General features: G+C 47.9%; 1 protein-coding gene across 5 annotated transcripts; it reads left to right on the top strand.

Annotated features, from left to right (window-relative positions):
* C1QTNF5 (C1q and TNF related 5) lies at window positions 1–25,644 on the top strand. Of its 5 annotated transcripts, none has more exons than XM_029573142.1 (5): window positions 1–333; window positions 5,991–6,126; window positions 6,647–6,777; window positions 7,718–7,845; window positions 8,946–9,172. In XM_029573142.1, exons 1-5 carry the CDS (start codon window positions 174–176, stop codon window positions 9,063–9,065), a joined length of 675 nt encoding a protein of 224 aa, XP_029429002.1. In that variant the 5' UTR covers window positions 1–173; the 3' UTR covers window positions 9,066–9,172. The 5 variants fall into 5 exon arrangements, with proteins under 5 accessions (XP_029429002.1, XP_029429000.1, XP_029428999.1 ...); XM_029573139.1 differs by lacking the exons at window positions 1–333; window positions 5,991–6,126; window positions 6,647–6,777; window positions 7,718–7,845; window positions 8,946–9,172 and adding exons at window positions 12,105–12,622; window positions 13,880–14,101; window positions 22,508–23,951; window positions 24,191–24,394; window positions 25,223–25,644; XM_029573140.1 differs by lacking the exons at window positions 1–333; window positions 5,991–6,126; window positions 6,647–6,777; window positions 8,946–9,172 and adding exons at window positions 13,880–14,101; window positions 22,508–24,394; window positions 25,223–25,644 and having other exon boundaries at window positions 7,581–7,845.
* The last annotated feature ends 1,109 nt before the right edge of the window (window positions 25,645–26,753 follow it).

Genomic DNA, 26,753 nt, shown 5'->3' with positions numbered 1-26,753 from the left:
CCCCCCCCCCCCCCCCCTTCCATGCCATCTCCAACCGGCTGCACGTCAGCTTCGTGTCGGACAGCAGCATAGGAGGAGCAGGATTCTTGGCACGTTACCGGATCATTATGCCAGGCGAGAGTGAGGGCCACAGGTCTGTGGGAAGCTGAGACTAGCACTGCTGTCTGCAGTGGATGCTGATGCTGGGTGACTGTGTCCTGGCCTCAGGAAGCTGTGACTGGGATGAATTCCTGTGTGATGGCAGGCGGTGCTTACCACTGGCGCTCATCTGCGATGGCTTTCACAACTGTGCCGATAAAACCGACGAGGTCAACTGCAACTTAAAACAGAGAGGTATGTCTGAGAGGTACAACCGCATATGGTCATACGTGTGTGTAATTATATAAACACACGAAGGAACACGAATATTTAAATTGCACATGATATTATATAGCAAGAACAATTTTTTTACATCATACTTTATTATATTTTTTAGGAAAAGCATCAATGAATCCACTGCAGACAAATAATATAAGGTTTTTTCTTAGAATATGTGTATCACGCCAACAGTCTTTGTTGAAGATGTAGACAAACAAATGTTCTGTGAAAAAATAACCTTACTAAATCTGTATACTGGGTCCAGTACTAAATGGTATGAGCACCGTGGAACAATTTTTCAAACCCCAATAAAAGGCTTTGATGTTTAGCCGAAGAACGGCTTCATCAGGGGGAGAAAGTCAACGAACATCATAATTCTTTAACACTGTTAAATAATATAAAGATTTTTTGCTAATATGTATATATCAGCTAATACAAAATATTCATATCTAGAAAAAATTGTTAATGGGCATTGCATCCTCACGAAGTAATCAAGCATCTGTCTCTTAGTACTATAAGTTTAAATACGGAGTTACAGCAAGACGCATGGTTAAATGTGTATCACAATAGTTTCAATAATCTAGAAAATCAGTAAAAGCTTTGTTTACTTGCTATTTATACTGCATTATAGCCATTTCCAAACATGCAAGCTAGAAATTTTATAAAGGAAAAGGCGATTCGAACAGAGCTTAACCGGACCTTCCTTCTCCTGTCTGTTGCTGAGAGAAATCATGAAGAGGCTAAACGCCGCGGTTGCACAGTTGTACTTAAATGCTTGATGTTGTAGAAGACCTAGGTCTTGCAGTTGCGCAATGGCACCCAACTATCAGAAAAAAATCTTGATTAAACTAGCGCCCACAGTTGCGCATAGCATCTGACTATCGAACATTTTTGCATGAAGGACTGAGGCTTGCAGGTGCGCAATAACACCTAACTACCAATACATTTTTTATTGGATAAACCAAGGATTAAAATTGTGCACTAGCGTCCAGCTGTCAAACTCGCGTAACCCTTTTAAAATCCACCCTATTGTGTTTAGTCCGCGTAGATTAATTTTACGCCAGTTATAGATGAATTCCTGTTCACGGAGTCGAAGCCGCAATGAGAGTTTGCTTCCTTGAGGCAAGTCTCAGCGTGGAAGAACCGCACTTCTATTGCATGCTTGAATTCCAGCCATTGTTTGACCAAAGGCGATTCCAGTTTTTTACTTCTAATGCAACTTTTATGTTTCTCTCAGCAACAGACCAGGACAAGGAAGGTTCATAAGAACATAAGAAATTTCCATGCTGGGTCAGACCAAAGGTCCATCAAGCCCAGCATCCTGTTTCCAACAGAGGCCAAACCAGGCCACAAGAACCTGGCAAGTACCCAAAAACTAAGAAGATCCCATGCCACTGATGCAATTAATAGCAGTGGCTATTCCCTAAATCATCTTGATTAATAGCAGTTAATGGACTTCTCCAAGAACTTATCCAAACCTTTTTTTGAACCCAGCTACACTAACTGCACTACCACATCCTCTGGCAACAAATTTGAGAGCTAAATTGTACGTTGAGTGAAAAAGAATTTTCTCCAATTAGTCTTAAATGTGCTACTTGCTAACTTCATGGAATGCCCCCTAGTCTACATGGGTTAAGCTCTGTTCAAATCACCTTTTCATTTATAAAATTTCTAACTTGCATGCTTGGAAATGGCCATAATGCAATATAAATAACAAGTAAACAAAGTTTTTATTGATTTTTTTTTTTTTATTTTCTAGATTATTGAAACTATTGTGACACACATTTAGCCATGTGCCTTGCTGAAACTCTGTATTTAAATATAAATACTAAGAGACAGATGTTCGATTATTTTCTGAGTATGCAATGCCCATTAAAAAAATGTTTAGATATGAATATTTTGTATTAGCTTATATATATATATATTAGCAAAATTTTTAAAATTTACTTAACAGTGTTAAAGAATTATGATGTTCGTTGACTTTCTCCCCCTGATGAAGCTGTTCTTCAGCTAAACATCAAAGCCTTTTATTGGGGTTTAAAGAATTGTTCCATGGTGCTCATACCATTTAGTACTGGACCCAGTATACGGATTTAGTACACTTAAGTACATATTCATTCTCAATATAAACTGATTTCAAAGTAGGACTATTTTTCATGGAACATTTGTTCATCTACATCTTCAACAAAGACTGTTGGCGTGATACACATATTCTAAGAAAAAACCTTTTATTATTTGTCTAGATTTTCTAGATTATTGAAACTATTGTGACACACATTTACCCAGGAAGACACATGGCTAAATGTGTGTCACAATGGTCAATAAAACGGAAAATGTCATAATGCCTCTGACTCGCTCCATGGTGAGAACGCACCTTGAATACTGTGTACAATTCTGGTCGCCGCATTCAAAAAAGATATAGTTGCGATGGAGAAGGTACAGAGAAGGGCAACCAAAATGATAAAGGGGATGGAACAGCTCCCCTATGAGGAAAGACTAAAGAGGTTAGGACTTTTCAGCTTGGAGAAGAGACGGCTGAGGGGGGATATGATAGAGGTCTTTAAGATCATGAGAGGTCTTGAACGAGTAGATGTGAATCGGTTATTTATACTTTCGAATAATAGAAGTACTAAGGGGCATTCCATGAAGTTAGCAAGTAGCACGTTTAAGACTAATCAGAGAAAATTCTTTTTCACTCAACGCACAATAAAGCTCTGGAATTTGTTGCCAGAGGATGTGGTTAGTGCAGTTAGTGTAGCTGGGTTCAAAAAAAGTTTGGATAAGTTCTTGGAGGAGAAGTCCATTAATGGCTATTAATCAATATACTTAGGGAATAGCCACTTCTATTAATTGCATCACTAGCATGGGTTCTTCTTAGTGTTTGGATAATTGCCAGGTTCTTGTGGACTGGTTTTGGCCTCTGTTGGAAACAGGATGCTGGGCTTGATGGACCCTCACTCTGACCCAGCATGGCAATTTCTTATGTTCTTATGTTCTTATAAGTTCTTGGAGGAGAAGTCCATTAATGGTTATTAATCAAGTTTAAGGGAATCGCCACTGCTATTAACTGCATCAGTAGCATGGGATCTTCTTAATGTTTGGGTAATTGCCAGGTTCTTATGGCCTGGTTTTGCCTCTGTTGGAAATAGGATGCTGGGCTTGATGGACCCTTGGTCTGACCAGCATGGCAATTTCTTATGTTCTTATGAGTTTTTTTATTTTGATACTTTTTCTAAAAAATTTAATAAAGTATGATGTAAAAAAATTGTTCTTGCTATATAATATCATGTACAATTTAAATATAAGTGATCCTTTTTTGTGTGTTTATATATATATATATTTTTTGGTTGGAATGTTAACTAATAATTTTTAGCCATATTTTGGTATTACACACACATATACACATGACACGTGTATCCCAGATCCTCATAGCGGACACTGGACTTATCACACACACATACACAGACCCTGTCATTCAGACAAGCATACTACACAAAACCTTTGTATACATTAAATTATATCCAAGACACTCTGAATAGCTACTGGACTCCCCTGACACACTCAGTTATACATGCACAAAATCACAGACACATACCCACACACACATTTGTACCAACACTCTCATCCTGTGCGTTGCATGTTTATTCTGCAAGTTCCTTTATTAGTGGAGTTATTGAAATTGTATTGGATAAGAGGAAGAAACATGCTGTTTACTACTGAATGTAGATGACATATGAGATGGAGGATGCCCATATTTCTGAATCCCTCATTGTCACCAGCTATCCTCCGCTGAAAGGCTCTTACATTTTTCCAAAACATCAGGGATCCCTGGCTTTTACAGTGCCCTGGGTCAGAGGAATGCTGGCGTGCACAGGGAGAGGTGTAACCAGGCGATAATGCCGCTGTACAGGTCAAGTGGTGAGATCTGATCTGGAGTATCGAGTCCAGTTCTGGAGACTGAAAAGATATAGACAGTTGATCCAGAAAAGGGGCCATCAGAATGGTACAAGACCTGCACCAAAGGCCCTATGAGATGAGATGTTAGGAACAGATTCAGTCACTGTCTGCACAGCAAAATCTTTGGAGTTATATTCATGGTGCATCTTCACTACTGAATATAGTCAGCTATCTTAAAGTTAGCCAGATAACTTATCCAGCTTACATAACTCCTCCCCAGAACACCCCTAAGTTATCTGAATACATTTTAGCCGGATAATAAGATATCCAGCTAAATGTTAGCAGGCTAAGTTCCCAAATGTTCATTTAACCAGACAACTAGTGAGTCATCAGGCTAAATGCCTCTGAATATGGACCTCTATATATTTATTTCAAGAGGAGAGATAGGGGAGATATGGTAGAGATATTTAAATATCTCAGAGTGGTGGAAAAGTGCTAGTCTGCTGTTGTCCATACTGTCTCCTCAGTGCACTCCCTCCTTAAGAGACATTCTTTTTAGTAAGAAATCCCAATGACCAGCATACAAAAAAGGCAGCTGAACTTTCTAGAACTTTCTCCAGTGGGTCCCATGAATAGAAAAAGTGTATCTACAGAGGTTACCACAAAGGAGAGCAGCGATGAGGACCAGCAGAGGTTTCACTGACTAAAACAAAACTCCGGTACACAGAGTCGTGCCAAGGTAGGCGCAGTGATGAGCAGGAGAAGTTGTACACAGAGAAAATGTAGTAAAAGCACGCTGGGCGTTATTGGTCCTTTCAGATGTGCTGCAGTAATAACTAAATATTCCAGCATATAAATAAAGGTTCTCCTGGAGTGAGAAACAGAAAACGGGAGGATCGGGTGGGTGGGTTTCTTCATGGAGCAAGCTGAAGGGCCTGGCAGGAAAACTGCGCGGCGGCATGCATGGCACCACCGAGGCTTCAGAGTGTGCGTGTGGGCTATGCCGACAGTATAGCGATGAAGATGCCTGTGGGATACAGCTCATTTGACCGTGGTTCAGGGAATGAACTTTCAAGACACGATGCTGCAAAAAGCATAAATAAATAAGGCCAGCTGGACTGCACTAAAAGCAGTGTGGGAATAAAAGGTCTGGTGCTTGGCAAGGTCTGTGAATGTGTTGACTTCTAATTATCTGCCAGCAGATCTGTGTGGCAGCAAACAAAGGTTGCCATGAAGAACTGAGAAAAGGCCCAAAACAGAACAGCAGGGACTGTACATGCTAAGGGAAGCTACTCAAAGATTCAGGAAGTGAGGAACATTTGAAAAGCTCTAGCTGGCACAGAGAAAACACTCAGTGCAAGAAAGGAATCTTTTTTTTTTATAATGATTTTTCCACAGAATAAAAAAGCATTCAGCTCTGAGCTCATCTGCTGTACTGAATAAGGAGTGTGATGATTCATCTAGGCTATAATGGATGGCTCCAAACTTAAATAATCTGACCTTAAGAAGAGAATGTCATCTCCCCAAAACTAGTCAAATAATATATTAAATTAGTTGTCCCATATCTCCGCACCATCCCTAACACCCACCAGAGGTCAACCCTTGGCCACTTGAGGATCCTAACAAGCACTGTACAGGCCTCCCATTTTCTCCATCTCTCCTCCTTCACATCACTCTCGCTCCCTTTCTTACCATTGTTTTCTGTCTCCAACACAGCAGGTCTCTTTCTCTTACAGATCTGTCTCTGGAGGTGGGTCATGCCATTGAGATGCATTTTCACATTTTCAGCCTTGAGTCAGAAGACAACTGTAACTTTGACTTTGTGGAGGTCCATGACAGTCTGGGTATAGGTGCCCCCAGTCTCATAGGCAGGTACTGATGGACGTCTTGTGTTTTGGTGCCCCCAGTCTCATGGGCAGCTGCTGATGGACAATGTGGGTTCAGATGCTCCCCAATCTTGTAAGGCATTGGCAGGTAGTGCAGGTGTTGCCACAAGGCCTGATCTGCATCAGACTCATGGGCTGTATAAACTGGGTAGTGCTAGACACAGACTGTACGAGATGGGCTGTGTCATCCTCCTCAGCTACAGAGGATTGTTGGCTGCAGGCTCGAGGCAGTATAAGATTAGTGGTGCCAGCTTCACATGCTGCCTAAGCCAGCTGGTGCCAGGCTTAGGGGCTGTATAAGATTAGCAGTACCAATATCAGGAGCTGCAACAACTGGCCAGTGCCAGATTCAGCAGCTGACATTAGTGGTGCTAGGTTCAGGGGCTGGATGTCTTGTAATGCCAGGCACTGGGGCTGCATAAGTCAGGTGGTGGATGTCGGGTGCTGCCTGGATCATGGTCTTGTTCTTCAAACCATACACGTCCAGTGTTTGTGCTTCTCCACAGGTTTTGTGGTTCTCAGGTGCCTCCTGTCCTCACCTCGTCACAACACATCATGACCGTTCTGTTTGTAGCAGATGAAGACGTGTCGGACAAGGGATTCTTTGCTTCCTATCGTGCATGGACCTTCACCAACAGTAAGCACCTTTCCCAACTGTGCTGAGGAGCAATAGGGCTGGGGAAGACTCGTTCCTGCAGCAGGGAAGAGGAGTTGGATCTTGCCCCTGGAGTGAGAGAGGAAGTGGAGGGATGGAAATTCTCATGCCTACGAACTGGTGACTTGTCCGGTAAAGGAGGGAATTATTTCTCTTATTTGCCTATTTAAAGGGAAACCCTCTGCATTGGTGCTCTGATATCTTATTTTAACTGGTTTAGATAAGAACAGGAAAGCAGCAGATCTAATACTGCTGCCCCATTGCGTTTGAGCTCATGGGACTTGGTTACACATATGACAAAGCAGGGCCTGCCTGTGTGCTGTGATGCCTCTTCTTGTCTTCAGGCTCCTGCAGCCCATGGCAGTTCTCCTGTGGCTCTGGAGACTGCCGCTCGCTGCAGTGAGTCTGTGATGGCTGGAAGGACTGTGGGGACGGCAGTAATGAACTCAACTGTAACGGCAGCTCCTACCCTGTTCTCAGTATGTACCCGGCCTCCCTCATCTATGCACCCGCCCCTTCTTCTGTGCCTGGTCCCCCAGTTCTATAACCACACTCTCCCCCACCCTGTGTATCCAGAACCTCTCTCTCTCTCACACACACTACATCTACCTCCTTCCTTCACCTTTCTACTGACCTACTCTCTCTCTCTACTTTTGTCCCCCTTCTCTTACCCTTCCCAATCCTGCCTACCCTCATCTCTCCTCTCCTCTTTCTTCCCCTTCTCAATCCTCTTCGCTCCTTCTTTCCCCTCTCTTCTTCCTATATTTTCATTTCCTCTGGCATCTTCTCATCTCCTTTTCTGTCTTCCCTGTACTCAGCAGCTCTGTCAGGATCCTGTATTCAGTAAGATTGTAGGTTTAGCACTGTCATCATTACCCGTGTGCCATATCCGTAAAATCTAACCTCCAGTGTCCCCTCACAGAAACCTCATGTGAACCACTGCAGGTCCAGATGTGCCTGGGCCTGAGCTACAATGCCACATCCTTTCCAAATCTCTGGCTTTCCATCCCCGACCAGCAGGGAGCGGCAGAACTGCTGAAGGATTATAAGGTGGGCATCTGCCTCTTAACATTTTCATGAATTCCTTACCTCCTCATCCTACCTGTTCTGCCTCTCACACTCTTATCTCTCTGCTTCTGACACCTGTGTCTCTTTCTGTCTGTGATGCCCCTGCCAGTTGTTATATAGATATATATCTATATATCTATGGAGTGCCCGCCTTCCAGGAGAGTAAATTAGCCCTCAGCACTGAAATCAGCGAGCAGCGACATTCGGCTTCTATAAACTTTGAAGCCTTCACCACCTGAATTTCTCTCTCGCTCTCTCATACCCATGTCTGAAAATCTTTTGGCACCACAATTCGTACAAGTGTTTCCAACGTAATAGGTAAAGTGCTGAGAGGAAAGAATGTCGGCCATTTTCCAGGCTCTGGTAAGGGTCAGTCTGTCTCTTCTGTAGTAAGATTACGTTTCTGGCCGGGTGGCAGGATAGGACCTGATTTGCTAGGTCTCTCTTTCCTTTTGCCGAGTTTCTCCTGCTCGTTCTTTTCTGGGACGTCTTTGATTTTCTGTTTCATTTTTTGGCCAGTGCCTGTCTTTTCTCATTTTACAGGGCACAGGAGGAAACGCACTTCTCTTTCTCCCGTCCTGGCCATGCATGAAGGGCCTGCTAGCCTGGGGCTTCCATTTCAGCTCAGTTCTGTTTCTAATGGGTGGGGCCTTGGGGCCTGATTAGGGGTTGATACACAGAAACCTTTTGAGCGGGGAAGATAACGAGAAACATTTGCCCGATCATCTTTACACAATTACCCGGAGAGTTGTGCGACTGAATATGCAGCTAAATCTACCTGCTCAGGCAGTCATTTGCACAGCGGGTTACTGGCTAAATTGTACCATTACAATTAGGTGCATTTGAAAGCTCGCCCCAAGAATACCTCCAACCTTTTTGTTTGGCTACATTGGTGCAGCTTCTTGTTTTTCACTGCACTCGGTAAATCGGGCCCTTCGTCTGCAGTTGCGTATGTGAGCGAGATGAGCAGTTTCTGTGTATGGATCTAGAGTGGCCTGGCTTGCCGTGTTTTCCAGTCTGCAATTCCCAATGGCACTGCCTCTTTCTGTCTCTGACACCCTTGTCTCTGGCTCTCCCTGTAGACTCTGTTGGAGCTCCCCTGTTATGAGTATTTACGCTTACTGATCTACAGCTTCTTTGTGCCCCCCATGCACATTCGACGGGGGGGGGGGTGCTGCAGCCCTGCCGATCCATCTGTCTGACTGCAGAATGGCAATGCCAGCAACACCTCAACCAGCTCACTGTGCGGTGGCCCATCAACTGCGACGTCCTGCCCAGACTCCAGGGACCCTGCTGAATGCATCCATCCATAAGAGAAACTCCACTGACGGCAGCACCCCATAGCATAAACCCTGACTGCAGCTCCCCCTGGAGAAATGCACGGACTGCAGCGCCCCCCCCAAAGAAAAAAAGTGACTGCTGCGCGCCCCCCCCCCCTGGAGAAACTGTAACTGTAAAGAAACTTCTGAGCAAGTTCAGGACCTCACAGGGCAATGCGTCTACTGCAGCTACCCACAGAGCGATGTCATTTCTTGAGGGTGGCCCTGCTGGATCAGTGACGATTCCTGGGATAGGCTTATTCAAGGCTGGGACACATTTCTGGGGTTAGCCCACTTGGGGCAAACATTTACTAGACATTAGCCCTCCTTGGGCTATGACATTTTTTCAGAGAGGCTCTTCTTGGAACAGTGACATTTTCTAGGGCGTCTCAATGACACAGATGTTTTCTAGGTGGGCCCTGCTCTGGGGACATATTTCCAGGGGGGGGAGGGGACGGGTACCTGCTTAAGGAGGTGACATTTCTGGAGAAGGGGTGAATAAAGCCCCCTTGGGGAGATGAGGAGGATTGCTTAGGGGGGGGCTCCTATGGCGTTAATGACATGTTGCTGTGATGACGCGTAGGCGTCAGAATGGGGTTGGCCAAAGGGGCCATGGGTCGACCAAACTCTAGCCCTTCCCACTGAATCTCGGCAGGAGATCTGGGGCTGGGTCAGGCAGGCTGTAGCTGTTCAGTGGCTGGAGGAGGAGAGCAGCAGTGCCTAGGCCACGTCCTTCCCCTCTGCGGCTCTGGGCCTGACTGCTGCTGCTTTGAACCGCATGGGACCCTGTACAGCCACGCAGTTCAAAGCAGCAGCCAGACTGGGCAGCAGAGTAGGATGTCAGCAAGGCCCAAGGCACCACCACTTTCTTCCTCTTACCACGGTTCAGTGTGGGAGGGGGGAAAGGGAGAAAGTGGTGTAGGGGAGGGGGCAGACCCACCAAAAATACATTCCATGGCTCATGCTCCATGGTCACTATATTGGTCAGTGGTATCACAGAAAGCCATGAAATTCGCATTGATTTTTTTTGGCTAATGAGGAACACTGAACAACTCTGATTTTAATATGATCGCTCTCCAATCAACTACTGTCATCGTTTCTGGAAAGATTTTATAAGTTACCCTTCAAAACACCTAGAATTATCTACTAGTGGGAGATAAAGTGATAGCTGTACAAAGTGATATTAGAGCAATAATGCAACATTATTCCTTTAACTGAACAGAAATAAAGGTTAGCAAATCGAAACAAATATATCAGGTGATAGCTTTTTATTGGACTAACAATCCATTTCTTGATGAGTTTTTGAGAACTTAAATAAATAAATAAACAAACAAACCCGCGAAGGCAGAAAAAGACACTATGGCTTATCTCTACTGCTCATGGCTGAGAGCTTCTGCGCTCAGCTGCGCTCAGCTGCCAGCACTCACCCCACCCCACAGGAGCAATGCCACCTCCTGTGGCATTGCTCCTGTGAGTTTGAGACCTCGCCCAGTTGCCACCACCAAACACCCCCCCCCCCCCCCCCCCCCCCCCCCCCCCCCCCGCCGGCTTAGGCCCTTTCAAATCCTTTTGCATAGCGTCTCACAGCTGCAGCACTGAACTAGTAATATCGCTGCTGTGGTGTGATTGCAGCAATAACAGGGATAGGCATTCCCCTCGCCGAGGGTCTCGCCGTCAGCCCCCAGTCCAGATGTAGGAGAAACAGGCAGGACTCTTATTAACCAAGTAGACTTGGGGGAATAGCCACTACTTATCACTGTGCGATAACAGCATGGGATCTATTTAATGTTTGGGTACTTGGCAGGTACTTGTGACTTGGATTGGCCACTGTTGGAAACAGGACGCTGGGCTTGATGGACCCTCGGTCTGACCCAGTGTGACATGTTCTTACGGGTTGTTTTCAAGCAGCCCTGCATCATTGCAAACTACGCAGACAGTTTTAACCCGCATACTTTACCTAGGTTTTCCAAGGGAACCCAGGCAGTGGTACAGCCGAGGTGGTGGTGGGGGAATTAGTCACACGCTTCTGAAATTGTCACAGATGTGTGATGCTTGCCTCCTTAGAATTAGACACGGCCGGCCGGGAGAATGCCCCTTTCTACTATGGGCAACTGCACAAGCGACATGAGTCTCGTGCCCAAAGGCAGGCGTTAATTTCTGCCGGCACCGGGGAAGTGTACAGAAAAGCAGAAAAAAAATGCTTTTCTGTACAACCTCCGACTTAATATCATAGCTATATTAATTCGGAGGCCCCAAAATTTAAAAAAAGTTAAAAATTTAAAAAAAATAAAATTTAAAATCGGCCCGCGGGTCAGAAGACAGACGCTCAATTATGCCGGCGTCCGTTTTCCGAACCCGTGGCTGTCAGCGGGCTCGAGAACCGACGCCAGCAAAATTGAGCGTCGGCTGTCAAACCCGCTGACAGCCGCCGCTCCTGTCAAAAAGGAGGCGCTAGGGGCGCGCTAGTGTCCCTAGCGCCTCCTTATTACTGCGGGCCCTCATTTGCATACTAAATCGCGAACGCAGGAGAGTGGCCTGTGCGCGTGTCGGGAGAGCGGTCGCTCGCCTCGGAGCGCCGGCTCTCCTATGAGTTTTACTGTATCGGCCTGATTGTCTTATACTGTATTACAGCATCCAGGGGCTTCCAGTGCTGAGCCACAGTTGCATTACCAGTGTGAAGGGTCAGTTTGTATTTTACTTTCCCTAGGAAAATAAAAACAGGAGAATCAGTGGGGAAAAAAATGACTTGTCATTTTTGCAAATACATATTTTTACTCTTGTAACAAACACTGATAAATTCCCAGAAAAATAAAATAAAAAGAAAACTGAAAACGAAGGTCCCTATTGCACTGAAACTTGCAAATCCCAAGGCAAAGAGTTAAATGTTTCCTCTGATTCAGTGGTTTTAATCCAGTTCAGATCCCCCACTTCACTTCAGAAAATAAACTAAATTGACCACAAAGTATTTTCCCATCTCTCTTATTGCCGCCTTTTGCTTGTACTTCTAAACTGCGGTCTCTTCAGACTTTCAGGACGATCTGCTGGCTGGTTTGGGTCTCGTCTCTCTGTCTGCGGGTTTCATCCCTCTCTTGCTCAGAGCTTCTTCCTCTCTAGCTTTTCTTCCCTGGACTGGACACTTATAGGAGGTTCTGTCGTCTGTCACTAGGGCGGCAGAAAGCTTTCCGAAGTGGAGGGCACGGCTCATTGACTCTGGCTGCCTGACTTCTCCATTTCTCCCTTCTTGCTGCGTCTGGAATTTCCTTTTCACTCTGTAGCCCTGATCCTCGCCCTGCCTCCCTCCCCTTTGGGCTGCAATAGTCTTGGCACTGGGATCTTTAACTAATTTCCTCTCTGTTGGGAAGAGGCAGGGTCTGCCCAGCTCAGGATAACGTCACAGCTCCAGCGGTGCTTGGAACTGCGTCCCATCGAAAGCGCGCCTGGTGAGTACTGCACTGTACCCCAACTATGTGGTCCTGGGGGGCTGCCGCTGTCTTTAATAGTAATCTCAGTCCTGGAGGGCAGCAGGGCTGTCTTTAATAATAATCCCAGTCCTGTTTCCCAGCTTTCTTCCCGGTACTCTCTCTCTCTCTCTCGCTTGTAAACATTCTTGTAACTTGCTTGGACTTCACATCTCTCCTGAGCAAAGTGGTTTGTGCAGTTCTCCATAGCCAGAGAAAGCCCCTGTCAGAGCGAGCGAGAGGGATATAGAGATGGTGGGGAGCATTAGGGGAGAGGGAATTATATGGACATAGAGAGAAAGGCGGGTGAAAAAAGTGACGATGATAAGAACCTGAGAGGCCATGGAGCAAAGGTAAGAGTCAGGATCCACTGGGATTAAAAACAGCAGTCCTGACGTTTATACTTCCACTGGCCCTCCTCGAGGCTGTTGGTGGATGAAAATGGACAGGGTGGTCACATATTCCGAACTGGCAATTTCCTTACTCATTAATTCAGACAACTTGGAAAATATGTCACATGAGAAGCGGCCGGTCGGCCCCTGAGAAAAGCAATCGTCCTGATATTTGCCAGAGCTTCTAGCTGGCCGCTTCCCCCCCCCCCCCCCCCCCCAGGGAAGGAGACAGATGTTATGGACAGGAAGAAAAGGGGAGTGGGGGATGGGGGACAGGGGAAAGAAAAGAGAAGGAAGGGCAGCTTTGTACTGAAGATGAATTGAAATCACAGACCGTGCCAGCAAGCTAAACTTGCCTAAATAGCACCACCTCATGGGTCCCACCTGGGCTATCTCAACGGGTGGGCAAGAAGGATGACCACTCTGGGTGCCAAACTGGTGGGGGCGCCACAAGGCACTTTTCAGTCAGTCCAGCATGGAAAGGAGGGTGTCAAGGTCAAGCCTTGCCCCAGGGGTCATTTTGTCCAGTAGCTGCCTTGTTTCCCTACACTCATTGCCACTGAACTGAGCTCTCCCCGGTATCACCACCTCATGGGTTCCACACTCACTGTCTCTGAGCTGAGCCCTTCCCCGTACCCAAACAATCACTGCCACCAGGCTGAGTCTACTGCTGCTTCTCATTAATACCACAGCCTCATGGGTCCCACTCACTGCCACCAGGCTGAGTCTCCTAAAGTCACTGAGCTGAGCCATATTTTTTGGCAGAACCTTACCACTCTTCCATTTTAAATAAGGTGAAGCACAGCATTTAACATGCCCCTTCCGTCCTTCTTCTCCCCTCCTGCAGGAGTCAGCATGGATCAGCTCAGAGTCCTCCTCTTTCTTGGAACGGTCTCCTCCACGCTTCTCATTGAGGACAATAAGATCCCAGGCCTGTGCTCTGGCCAGCCTGGGCTTCCAGGTACCCCTGGAGTCCACGGCACTTCAGGCCTCCCGGGCAGAGACGGAAGAGATGGTCGGGATGGAGTGCCCGGGCTTCAGGGACTGAAAGGAGAGAATGGGGAGCCAGGTCAGTCGTTCTGTATCACCCTCTCAGCCTTGGGCTGGATCCCGTGTCCTGAGATAGTGTTGATTCTACCCACAGACGTTCCTGGCCTTTGGCCACTTGGAGTGCTCTTCCTGACCTGGTACCACCTCACTGATAGCAGTACGTGGGTACAGCAGCACTCTGATATCTTGCAGTTCTGACTGATAGCCTGCCGGCGCTGCGTCCTCTGATGTGCTTGCAAGCTTATCTGTGTTCTGTGATGGGTTAGTGTGCAGTAGCATTATTCCATCATGCGTCAGCATGCCGACGCAGTATATGCATGCTATGACTCTCTCCTGTGATATTAGTATCCCAAAGCCGTTGTATGACATGCCACACCAGATCCTAAAACTCTCACGTGCTGTCGGGAATATCCTCATAGTGAAAGGCCTCCACAAATGTGCCGTAGCTGGACTGGACTTGGTTTGCTGCTCCAGTGATGCTGCAGACACAGAGGATGACTATCTCAGCTGCGGCTGGAAGAGGTGCAGATACTGTAGAGAGTGGTTGAGAGATGATATAGAGACATGAGGCAGAACATGGAAGAGAAATGACAGAGAGAGGGAGGCAGGATTATAGAGACAGGGGGATAATTACAGAGTAGTCTGTGACAATAGCAGCCTTAGTAAACTTAGGTACAGTATCCTCAACAAACCGTAAAAGCTTGCACATGGGGTCAGATTGGACCACTGAGCACAACTTTACCTTAAAGACACTAATTGATAAGCATATTAGAAAAAGTCTGTCGCCCCCCCCCACACACACACACAGGGACAATATTTGCATGTTTTATTAACTTAAAAAAAAATCTGACTCTGTTATCCTGCTATCAATCTCAAACTATAGCAAACTGGAAACTTGGTAGGAGGGGGAAGCTATGTATTCAGTCATCAGCGGTTCGGTAAGATAAAGAACCTGCAGGCAGGAGCAAGGAGTCAAGGGTGCAGCCCAGGCCTTGCCCTCTTCAGATTCAGGAAACTTTATTGGCAAAGTAATACATAACGGGTTACATTTTCAATAAGCCACCTGACAAAATATGCACAGACTTTTTCAGCCCTGGCCTTCAGACCGGTTGGATAGTGATGCCATAAGAGTATGGTTCAGCCAACAAGGACACTCACCCCTATCCCTACCCTCCCTGTCAGGAACTGAGGAAATCTGCGCGGGCTCTGTGAGTCCAACTCAAGCACAGCCTTACAATGGAAACCCCACATCGCAAAGGTGGGAAGGACCTGTTTTATGCATCTGCGGCAAATTCGACAACGCCGCAACTTCTTTGATAAACATAACCTGGCCACTGTGATACACGCTTTAATCACCAGCCGACCCCGACGACCGTAATTCCCAAGTATGCGGAACCTCCAGACATAACCTCAGGCACCCTCAGCTTCTTCAAAGTGCGGCTGCCAGAACCTTGTGGCAGCCAATGCAGAGGACCACATTAGCCCCATTTTAAGTCACTCACGCCGCCTCCCAGTCCAGAGCAGCTGCTTCAATTTAAAACTCTCCGCTTTGTCTTCAAATGCATCAACACTCTCCCAGCTTCTGCTCTCCTACATCCCCACATGAGTACTTCCTTCTTCCCACACGACCCTTCTGTGCTCCCTCGCTCCGGCTTCTGCCAGACTTACCTGCGCGTGGCTTCACGCATTCAGCTGCTTCGCCCCTAAACCCATCCTTACGCCAAGAGATCTCCTATCTTCAGCAAAAGAGCCAAGGCCCTTCCCCTGATTCCATCCAAAATGGCGTCAAGCTTCAACAATGCTGAGAAGGAGACTCCCTCTATCCTCCGGCTGCTGGAACCTGATGCTGTGACCAAAGCAGCACCGCGGGAGACCCCTTTCACAGAGACTCTCTCCCATGACACCGGGTTCCTTACCCTGGCTCCCTAATTCATCCATCCTCCTCCTACCCTGAAATGATCAAATTAATCTCCCTCATGCTTCTAATATTATCTTTAATTCCCTCCTTTACTAGATTGTTAATGTTGCACTATCGTTTTAAGAATTTGACTTTAAATTTGATTGTAATCCTTTTTGAGGCTAATTTGGAAAAGGTGGAACTATCAAACGCAGGTGCTCAGTCGTCTCCGATAGGTGCATATAGTGCGCAGATCGGCTGTGCGTACGCTTCTGAAAATTCAGTGTGCGCACATACTTTTCTCCTCCAGTCTGATTGGGTTTCCAAGGAGGTCTCTTATAGTGGCTGAAAGTATTCACATTGTGAAACTACGGACACCTTCTAGCAGGCTGAAAACCCACTTAGGTGAATCCTGATGCTACGCATGAAGTTCCAGACTAAGGCTTTGAAACAATTGTACCCCAAAGTGAGGAAAAGCCAAAGAAGAGACTATATCAAGCTAGTAAGAACAGTAAAAATGAAATGACGAAGCACAGAAAGGAGGAGAAGCAGGAGGATTGCGGGATTCTGGTGGTGGTCGGCACTCTCTCTGGTGATGTTACGTTTCTGGCCTGGTGGCAGGGGACGATGTATTTTGCTGCTGTAATAATCTCTCCACGCTCCAGGACCAAAACCAAATGACTCTAAGATCAAATACTTTCTGGAGGGCCAGATTAAGACACGCTGAGGTCCTAAACTATGTCAAGCTTAAGAGGCCCCATCGCATTACCAAAAAAATGCAAAACTTGAAATTTTAGGGTTTTTGTTTTTTTGGGGGGTTTTTTGCATTTAGGGAGCCCTTCTCATAATCGGAGGCCCTAACCTGTTCTTTAGGTAGCTTGCACCTAAATCCAGAACTGGCCTTCTGAATACAGACTGTCTGATCATTTTATCCCCTATCCCAGAAGGTCTGCAACAAAATTTAAATCTACTACCTACCTCGCAAAATTCGGGAGTTATGCACATAAGCCTTATTCTTGATGCGTGCACAGGTATATACGCTCGACCTTCCCGGCTTCTTAAAATTCCTATTGCTCGCGCACGGCCCACTTAAGCGTGTATGGGGCCGTTCTTGAGCGAGCAATGCTTTTAAAATCTACCTGAATTTGTGGATTTTAGACTCCTTGTGGAAGTCAGTGGCACAGTCACTAGTGCTGCTGTGATCTAGCTGAATTTGTGGATTACAGACTCCTTGTGGAAGTCAGTGGCACAGTCACTAGTGCTGCTGTGATCTAGCTGAATTTGTGGATTATAGACTCCTTGTGGAAGTCAGTGGCACAGTTACTAGTGCTGCTGTGATCTAGCTGAATTTGTGGATTACAGACTCCTTGTGGAAGTCAGTGGCCCAGTCGCTAGTGCTGCTGTGATGTAGCTGAATTTGTGGATTATAGACTCCTTGTGGAAGTCAGTGGCACAGTCACTAGTGCTGCTGTGATCTTGTGGAAGTCAGTGGCACAGTCAGTAGTGCTGCTGTGATCTAGCTGAATTTGTGGATTACAGACTCCTTGTGGAAGTCAGTGGCACAGTCACTAGTGCTGCTGTGATCTTGTGGAAGTCAGTGGCACAGTCAGTAGTGCTGCTGTGATCTAGCTGAATTTGTGGATTACAGACTCCTTGTGAAGTCAGTGGCACAGTCACTAGTGCTGCTGTGATCTTGTGGAAGTCAGTGGCACAGTCAGTAGTGCTGCTGTGATCTAGCTGAATTTGTGGATTACAGACTCCTTGTGGAAGTCAGTGGCCCAGTCGCTAGTGCTGCTGTGATGTAGCTGAATTTGTGGATTACAGACTCCTTGTGAAAGTCAGTGGCACAGTCACTAGTGCTGCTGTGATGTAGCTGAATTTGTGGATTATACACTCCTTGTGGAAGTCAGTGGCACAGTCACTAGTGCTGCTGTGATCTAGCTGAATTTGTGGATTATAGACTCCTTGTGGAAGTCAGTGGCACAGTCACTAGTGCTGCTGTGATCTAGCTGAATTTGTGGATTACAGACTCCTTGTGGAAGTCAGTGGCACAGTCACTAGTGCTGCTGTGATCTAGCTGAATTTGTGGATTACAGACTCCTTGTGGAAGTCAGTGGCACAGTCTCTAGTGCTGCTGTGATCTTGTGGAAATCAGTGGCATAGTCAATAGTGCTGCTGTGATCTAGCTGTGAGATGGTTTTTTTTTTATTGGAGAGTTTTGGCCCTGATCGCCATCTTGTGGTGTATAGAAGAACCTGTACAATCATTTTCAACAGCTGAATTGAGACTGATTTGTTCACATATATCAGTATAATCAGGCCCGGTGCGACGGGGCATGCATACTGTGCATTTCCATGGAGTGGCACACCCAGGGGGAGGGTGGGCCAGTGGCAGGATAGGCCGTGGAGCCTCTGGCAGAGTTTAACCCGCTGGCAACTGAAGAAGGAGAGAGGCCGCCAGCTGTGCTCAACTTGCTGCTGTCTGAAGGAGAGGCCCATGTTTTTATTTGTGCGCACGTGCGCCTTGCACAACTTCCACTCCTCCCACCCCCAAGCAGGAAGGCCATTGGGCTGTGGTGGAGCTCATCCCACCACGGCCAGATGACAATAGGAGGCCCTGGTGTATATGTGTGAGCTTGTATGAGAGAGCCTGTGTGGGTCTCTGTGAGAGCATCTGTGTGTGTCTATGGACAGCTTAAGTGTCTTTGTGAGCACATATGTTTGTATGTGTGTGTGTGAGAGAGAGACTGTGTGTGTGTGTGTCTGTGTGACAACCTATATGTCTGTATGAGCATGTGTGACAGCCTATGTGTCTCTGTGAGCGCACGTGTGTGTGTGAGAGCCTATGTGTATGTTTGTGTGTGTCTGTGTGAGAGCCTATGTGCCTGTGAATGTGTCTGTGAAAGCCTGTGTGTTTGTGAATGTTTGTGTGCCTATGTGTCACATATAGGCTCTCACAGGCACACACACAGATATACATAATGTATTTGTGAGGGAGAAGGAGTTTGTGCATGTGAGATAAAGAATGTACGTGTGTGTGAGAGGGAAGATACAATTTGTACAGCCCTAGCTCCCCCAATCCACGATGATCTCAGAGTGACTGGAAATCAAAAGATCCCAGGTATGGAGAGCAGGAGATTTTTTAAATTTATTTTTATTTAGTTATTTTATATACTGTCGTTCCAAGTGAAAATCACAACAGTTTGCAAAAGTAACATTCATCTTTGGGTCATTACATAAGTTGGTGTCACACAATTTGGTAAAACAACACATTGGTAGTGTACAATATAGTATTACATGTACTGTGACATGCAACATATCTGGTAAGATGTATACATTGCAGGTCACAGGTCTTTTACTTCTCGATGGGGAGTTAGTAGGGTTGGGGATCTGTTTGGTAGTATACATGGTCGTAAGGAGTAAAAAGCTGCTTAGTTCTCTCGTTACTTGGTATTGTTTTTGTTGTTGATATTGTTGCTTCTTCAGTCGGTTAGCATTTAAGTTAGATTGTAAGCGTTTTTAATCAGCCATGATTTTAATTCACGTTTGTATGTCCTTTTTTTCTGGGATCAGTCGAATTGTCTCCGGTAGTGAGTTCCATAATTTAGGTCCTGCTAGGGAAAACCTATTTGCTTCAGGTGTGTGCTCCGGGATGAAGGTGCAGTTAATAGTCCTTTGTTTTGTGACCTAAGGGTTGCGCCAATTAGTCCTGGGTTATTGTTGTGGATGATATTAAAGATTAAGGTTGAAACGTTGAAATCGATTCGATATTGTATCGGCAGCCAGTGCCGTGCTAGAAGCGAGGGTGTGATGTGATCAAATTTCCTGGTTCCATTTAAGAGTCGTGTCTCTGCAGGTTTTTTTCATAGATAGATTGGGAGTCGTAGTCATAGGGAGTTACAGTAATCTATATTTGAGAAAATATATATTATTAGTTAATTATTGGGTGTAATTTGATGTTTTAATTGGGTGTAATTTATTGTTTCTGCTCTTTTGATGTGTTGAAATATTTAATTAGTGTTTGGGAAATTTTGGATACTCATTCATTAACAGGTTTGAAATATTCTTTTTACAAATGTAATTTTACTATTATGATTGATGTTTTATATTTCTTGATTTTATTTAATATTTTTTATGAAGAATGGTAATGTTTCTATTTTTCCATTGTTGCTCTGTATACAGAGGCTGGATTGTTGTGGGTTCCAGTTCAGTTCTTCTCAGCACGTTTCTGTTGATACTTTCTGATCTCTTTGTTCTGTATTTGATGAGGGTCTGTCTGTGGTCTGCATATGTGACCGAGGTGAGGTTGTGTCACGTTTTTAAAAATATAGATTGCAGGAGGGAGCTGGGCTTTATTTGATGGGCTGGGACAGAGATTGAATGAATCGTGGGAGGTGGGGGCAGCTCAGTAATTACTCGCACAGGGCAGCAAAAAGCCTAGCACGGCCCTGCGTATAACGAGGGTGGGGGGAGGGGAGAATGGAATAATGCAGTTGGAAGGGGAAGCAGTGGACACAGGTAGGGGGGGATAATGGAACAGAAAAAGCCATGGGCTGGGGGGAAAGGAAGGGGAGGAGTGGAAAATGGAAGAAAAAGGTCTCGTTGGGTGGGCGTGGAGAGGAGAAAGTGGAACAGAAAAGTTATGAGGGAGAGAGGGAAGGACTCGGGTAGAGAGAAAGCAGGGGGGGATATGTTGTGGGGCAAATGAGTGGAGGGACATGGTGTGGTGTGGGGGCAATAATGGTTGGGGGGAAGGGACATGTAGGGGGTAGAGGGATAATGGAAGAGGGAGTAAAAGCCAGACCCAGATTTTATGTTGTGAATACTGTGTCTTAGGGATGTGCGTCCGCAGGAGCATTTCGACGGGTGAGCGCGCACCTCGCTGACTCTCTCCAGTACACGCAGGAAGCGGAGAGCGTGCCTGTGGTTTTATTAACGAGATGCAGGCTTACTCTCCCTTTTCCCGCGTGCACTAGAAAGTTGGCGAAACGGATGTGACGAATGCACCTCCCTATTGTCAAGATAGCAGAGCAGCTTTAAAATTTTGTTTTGAGAGTGGAGAAAGAGGGAGCTGTGGTAAAGGAGCCATTCAGATGTTTTAAATTGTTAAATATTTAAGCTGGAGGAGGACAGGGGGCTGCACTGCATGGCACAGATTATGCCGGTTTGGTCTTCTTATTTTGAAACAAGTTGTATAAACTGTTCACAGAAGAGAATTTCCTGTGCTTTTATTTTGCCAATTCGGTTTCGATCTGCAGTACTTTACAGTATTGTGGTGATGAGAAAACTTCCTTGTATTTCATGCATATGCTAAAATTTAATATTTTGAAGTGTTCCTATGAAAACTTTCTCTTAATCATGATTTAATTGCTGATAACGTGATTGGTTAGAGACCTTCTGATATCTCCAAGGTATAAATAATGCAGAAGAAGCCATTTTCAATGGAAAGAAAATTCTGAAATGGCATGAGACTGACAGGGGAGCAATGTTAGAGGGAATGGTGGATGCAAGGAATGGCCTCCCTGGGGAGGTGGTGGACACCCGGGTGCTAGCTGAGGTCGAGAGAGCCCGGGATAAGCACAGAAGGGAAAGGCAGAGATCAGCTGGGGTTGGTGGATTCAAAATCCTGGACTTTTCTAGGTATAAAATATCCCAGCAATGTGCTTAGATTGAATCTCTGCGTATTGAAAACTGCACCTACACCCCTAGACCTCGACCCTTTGGTTTTGCTCTCCCCACCCCCCACCCACCAGAGGAGAATCCAGGCCTTGTGCCTGGTTCTTGGAATTTAAAATGTATCCTGCCAGTAATGTAAGCATCTCTCACAGACTCTCGCCTCTCTCCCACCGACCAGCACTGCTGTCACCTGTCCCTCTCACAGACTTTCACTCCTGTCATTTCTCTCACAGACTCTCGCCTCTCTCCCACCGACCAGCACTGCTGTCACCTGTCCCTCTCACAGATTCTCACGCCTGTCAGTTCTCTCACAGACTCTCGCCTCTCTCCCACAGACCAGCACTGCTGTCACCTGTCCCTCTCGCAGACTCTCACTCCTGTCAGTTCTCTCACAGACTCTCGCCTCTCTCCCACCGACCAGCACTGCTGTCACCTGTCCCTCTCGCAGACTCTCACTCCTGTCAGTTCTCTCACAGACTCTCGCCTCTCTCCCACAGACCAGCACTGCTGTCACCTGTCCCTCTCGCAGACTCTCACTCCTGTCATTTCTCTCACAGACTCTCGCCTCTCTCCCACAGACCAGCACTGCTGTCACCTGTCCCTCTCACACACCAGCACTCCTATCACTTGTCTCTCTCACGGACCAGCACACAGCACTCTTGTTACCTGTCACTTCCTAATCCCGGACTCTTGTCATCTGTTTTTGTCATATACATACACACACACCCACACACTTGGGTTTTTGTTACCTGTCTCTCTCTCACATAGTCATGGTGATGGAGCCTGTCTTTATCACGCATCCAGGTTGTTGTCACTGCTCTCTCTTACACCTGTCATGCTTTTCTCCTTTCAGGTGTGAAGGGACCTCAAGGTGACTCCGGTCGTCCTGGTACAGATGGCCTGAAGGGGGAGAAAGGCCAGCAGGGTGAATGCGCCGTGGCGCCACGCTCTGCCTTCAGCGCTAAGCACGCGGAGATGCGAAGCCCGCCTCCTGCCGACCAGCCCATCCGCTTCGACGTGGTCCTGATCAACGAGCAGGGCCACTACAGCGCGGCCTCGGGGAAGTTTACCTGCGAGATCCCGGGGGTGTACTACTTCGCCGTCCACGCCACCGTCTTCCGAGTCAGCCTGCACTTCGACATCGTGAAGAACGGCAAGGCCGTGGCCTCCTTTTTCCAGATCTTCGGAAACTGGTCGAAGCCCGCCTCGCTGTCGGGGGGGACGGTGCTGCGCCTGGAGCCGGAGGACCAGGTCTGGGTGCAGGTGGGCGTGGGGGAGTACACGGGCCTCTACGCCAGCGTGAAGACTGACAGCACCTTCAGTGGCTTCCTCATCTACTCCGACTGGCCCAACTCTGCCATCTTCGCCTAAGGGAATGGCGGCCATGACTAGGGGCAACTTCTCTATACACCAAAACTTAGTTATAGCCCCTCTACCTTCCTCCCAGAACTTTTCCCTTCCCTTCCCCTCCTCTCTCCCCTTCTCCTTACCCCCCCTCCCCCCCCATGTCTTTTCTCTCCTTCTTGGCCTCCAGTTCGGGCCCCGGCCTGATGCGCTGCAGCGACTCAGTCTCAGACGTCTGTGCTCATGAGACAGTGTGGAAAGCCTTTCACGTGCACTGAGTTATGAATGTTGATTCTGTGTGAATGTAGAGTGGGGGGCGGGAGGTGCTGGATCCTCCAAGATTTTCATAGTTTAGGGGTGAGGAGAGAGATCCCCCAACAGTCAGACACGGGTGAGGGGTGAGCTTTGAGCCCGAGGTTGGTTGCTTCTTTCCTTCCCAGCAGCCTGTGGGTCTGGCGTGGGCAGAAGGGGATTCCGTGCATACGACGTGCACAGGTTTGATTTCCGTGTTTGAGCAGGAAAAGGGGGGTTTTCATGTCTGTTAGAGATGGACCAGAGAGGCTTTCTGGGTCAGGGGGGATAGTGACAGAGGGGCTAATGTGTGTTTGTGCGTGCATGTAGGAGGGGGAAACAGAGAAGAGAGTTTCCATGTGGTACAGTTCGTGGGGGACATGAGGGGATTCTGTGCCTCCGAGGTACAGAGGGAGTAGTAGGTGGGGGGACACGATGGGACTCTGTGCTTCCGAGGTACAGAGGGAGTAGTAGGTGGGGGGACACGATGGGACTCTGTGCTTCCGAGGTACAGAGGGAGTAGTAGGTGGGGGGACACGATGGGACTCTGTGCTTCCGAGGTACAGAGGGAGTAGTAGGTGGGGGACACGATGGGACTCTGTGCTTCCGAGGTACAGAGGGATTAGTAGGTGGGGGACACGATGGGACTCTGTGCTTCCGAGGTACAGAGTAGTAGATGGGGGACACGATGGGACTCTGTGCTTCCGAGGTACAGAGTAGTAGGTGGGGGGACACGATGGGACTCTGTGCCTCCGAGGTACAGAGGAGTAGGTGGGGGGACACGATGGGACTCTGTGCCTCCGAGGTACAGAGTAGTAGGTGGGGGGACACGATGGGACTCTGTGCCTCCGAGGTACAGAGTAGTAGGTGGGGGGACATGATGGGACTCTGTGCCTCCGAGGTACAGAGGGAGTAGTAGGTGGGGGGACACGATGGGACTCTGTGCCTCCGAGGTACAGAGTAGTAGGTGGGGGGACACAATGGGACTCTGTGCCTCCGAGGTACAGAGGGAGTAGTAGGTGGGGGGACATGATGGGACTCTGTGCCTCCGAGGTACAGAGGGAGTAGTAGGTGGGGGGACATGATGGGACTCTGTGCCTCCGAGGTACAGAGTAGTAGGTGGGGGGACACGATGGGACTCTGTGCCTCCGAGATACAGAGGGAGTAGTAGGTGGGGGGGACACGATGGGACTCTGTGCCTCCGAGGTACAGAGGGAGTAGTAGGTGGGGGGACACGATGGGACTCTGTGCCTCCGAGGTACAGAGGGAGTAGTAGGGTGGGGGGACACGATGGGACTCTGTGCCTCCGAGGTACAGAGGGAGTAGTAGGTGGGGGGACACGATGGGACTCTGTGCCTCCGAGGTACAGAGGGAGTAGTAGGTGGGGGGACACGATGGACTCTGTGCCTCCGAGGTACAGAGGGAGTAGTAGGTGGGGGGACACGATGGGACTCTGTGCTTCCGAGGTACAGAGGGATTAGTAGGTGGGGGGGACACGATGGGACTCTGTGCCTCCGAGGTACAGAGGGATTAGTAGGTGGGGGGACACGATGGGACTCTGTGCCTCCGAGGTACAGAGGAGTAGTAGGTGGGGGGGGGACACGATGGGACTCTGTGCCTCCGAGGTACAGAGGAGTAGTAGGGTGGGGGGACACGATGGGACTCTGTGCTTCCGAGGTACAGAGGGAGTAGTAGGTGGGGGACACGATGGGACTCTGTGCCTCCATGGTACAGAGGGAGTAGTAGGTGGGGGACACGATGGGACTCTGTGCCTCCATGGTACAGAGGGAGTAGTAGGTGGGGGACACGATGGGACTCTGTGCTTCTGAGGTACAGAGGGATTGGTAGGTGGGGGACATGATGGGACTCTGTGCTTCCGAGGTACAGAGGGATTAGTAGGTGGGGGGACATGATGGGACTCTGTGCCTCCGAGGTACAGTGGGAATAGTTTGTGGGAGAACATGGGGGATTCTGCCTGTATGATACAGAAAAGATAATGATCTGGGGGGTGGACAGAGGGACTCTGTGTATTCATAGTGCAGAGGACGTGGGGATTCTGCCTGTATCTTGTACAGAAGGGGTAGTATGTGGTGGGGGACACGGGGATCCTATGTGTATGGGAGATATAGGGGATTTTACCTGTATGTGGTACAGAGGGGTTAGTGGTGAGGGTGAGGGACATGGGGGCATTTATGGGTGGGCGTGGTACAGAGGGGGTAGGGTATTAGAAATGGAAACTTAACCCTTACATGCTGCAGCTGTCGCCCCTCCTCAGCAGTGAGACTGGCAGGGCCAGCACTGCCTGGAGACTTTCTAGTGCTTTTCTACGTATTAATAAAAGTGATTATTAACCGAGCTGTAATTGCTTCTCTTATAACAAAGAAACCTACCTGCAGGAAAAGGCAAGACGCTGCCTGCTGGGAAGGGAATAGGTCTGAGTCTGGTCCCCAACATTAAGATGTAACCCTGAGTAGGGGGATTAGTCTGGAACGTGGGTCTAAGGCGTCTTTACAGTCGTGGTCAAGCAGATGGTGCCGTGGACCAACGGCCAAATGCTTGACCAGAGAAGCTGCCTGGGCTTCTCTGCAGATGTCGCAGCTCCTTTTTGGCACCCCCCCAGGCTTTATTTGAAAGGACAGCCCCTCCCCCCCCAGCACCACTATACCTTCTCTGCACGAATGCATCAACTCCCCGATAAGTAATTCAGGCTGAAGTCCACCGTGGTCATTTCACTTGCAGGAGCAGATCCAGCTACAAAGTCCACACCCCATGGGTGCGCCACAGCGAACTCGGTGCTTCCACTCGTGCTGGAAAACAGCAGCACGGCAAGACTCCTTGAAACGTTAAAGCCTCTGCAGGAGACGAGGAAGCTGCTGATACCAGACCGGCAGCAAACCTGGAGGAACTAGCGGCCAGACGGGTGGAAGTCGCCAGCCCCGAGAAGTGACGAAAAGCCTCTCGCGTCTCTTCTTCCTGGACAAATCGCCCCCAGTAATGTTCTCAACATACTCAGCCCTTCACGTGCGGCGTCTAGGGGAAGCCGAGAAGGCCGCAGTTTCTCAGTTGGATGCCTGTGTCTTCTTCCCAGAAGCTGCTGTAGGCCCAAGGCCTAGGAGCAAGGAACAGAGCTGGAACTTTCCAGGATAAAACGGGAGCTCGGTAAAGCTGCGGCTTTCTCTTTAACTTCAGCCGGCTAACGAGGTACAATTGCAATGCTTTACAACCTCCAGACGTCTCACCGCACAAACAAGACAGGGGCCTCACGAGACGACCGGCGAAGGCTTAAAGGCTTCCATTAGGCAAACTAGGTGGATGCCTAAAGTGCCAAAAGTTTGAGGTGCAGCAAAATCCCGCCAGCACAAAGCCCAGAGGAGTGCTGTGCCAGAGCCAGCCAGGAGGGAGTGCTGTGCTCGAACTGCCAATAGGTAACTGTGGGTGGAGAGGGGGGAAGGATATGCAAGACT

Source organism: Rhinatrema bivittatum, chromosome 12 (assembly GCF_901001135.1).
Source record: "Rhinatrema bivittatum chromosome 12, aRhiBiv1.1, whole genome shotgun sequence".
Lineage (NCBI taxonomy): Eukaryota > Metazoa > Chordata > Amphibia > Gymnophiona > Rhinatrematidae > Rhinatrema > Rhinatrema bivittatum.
The sequence above is the reverse complement of the archived record's forward strand: the minus strand, read 5'-3'. Positions and strand labels throughout refer to the sequence as shown.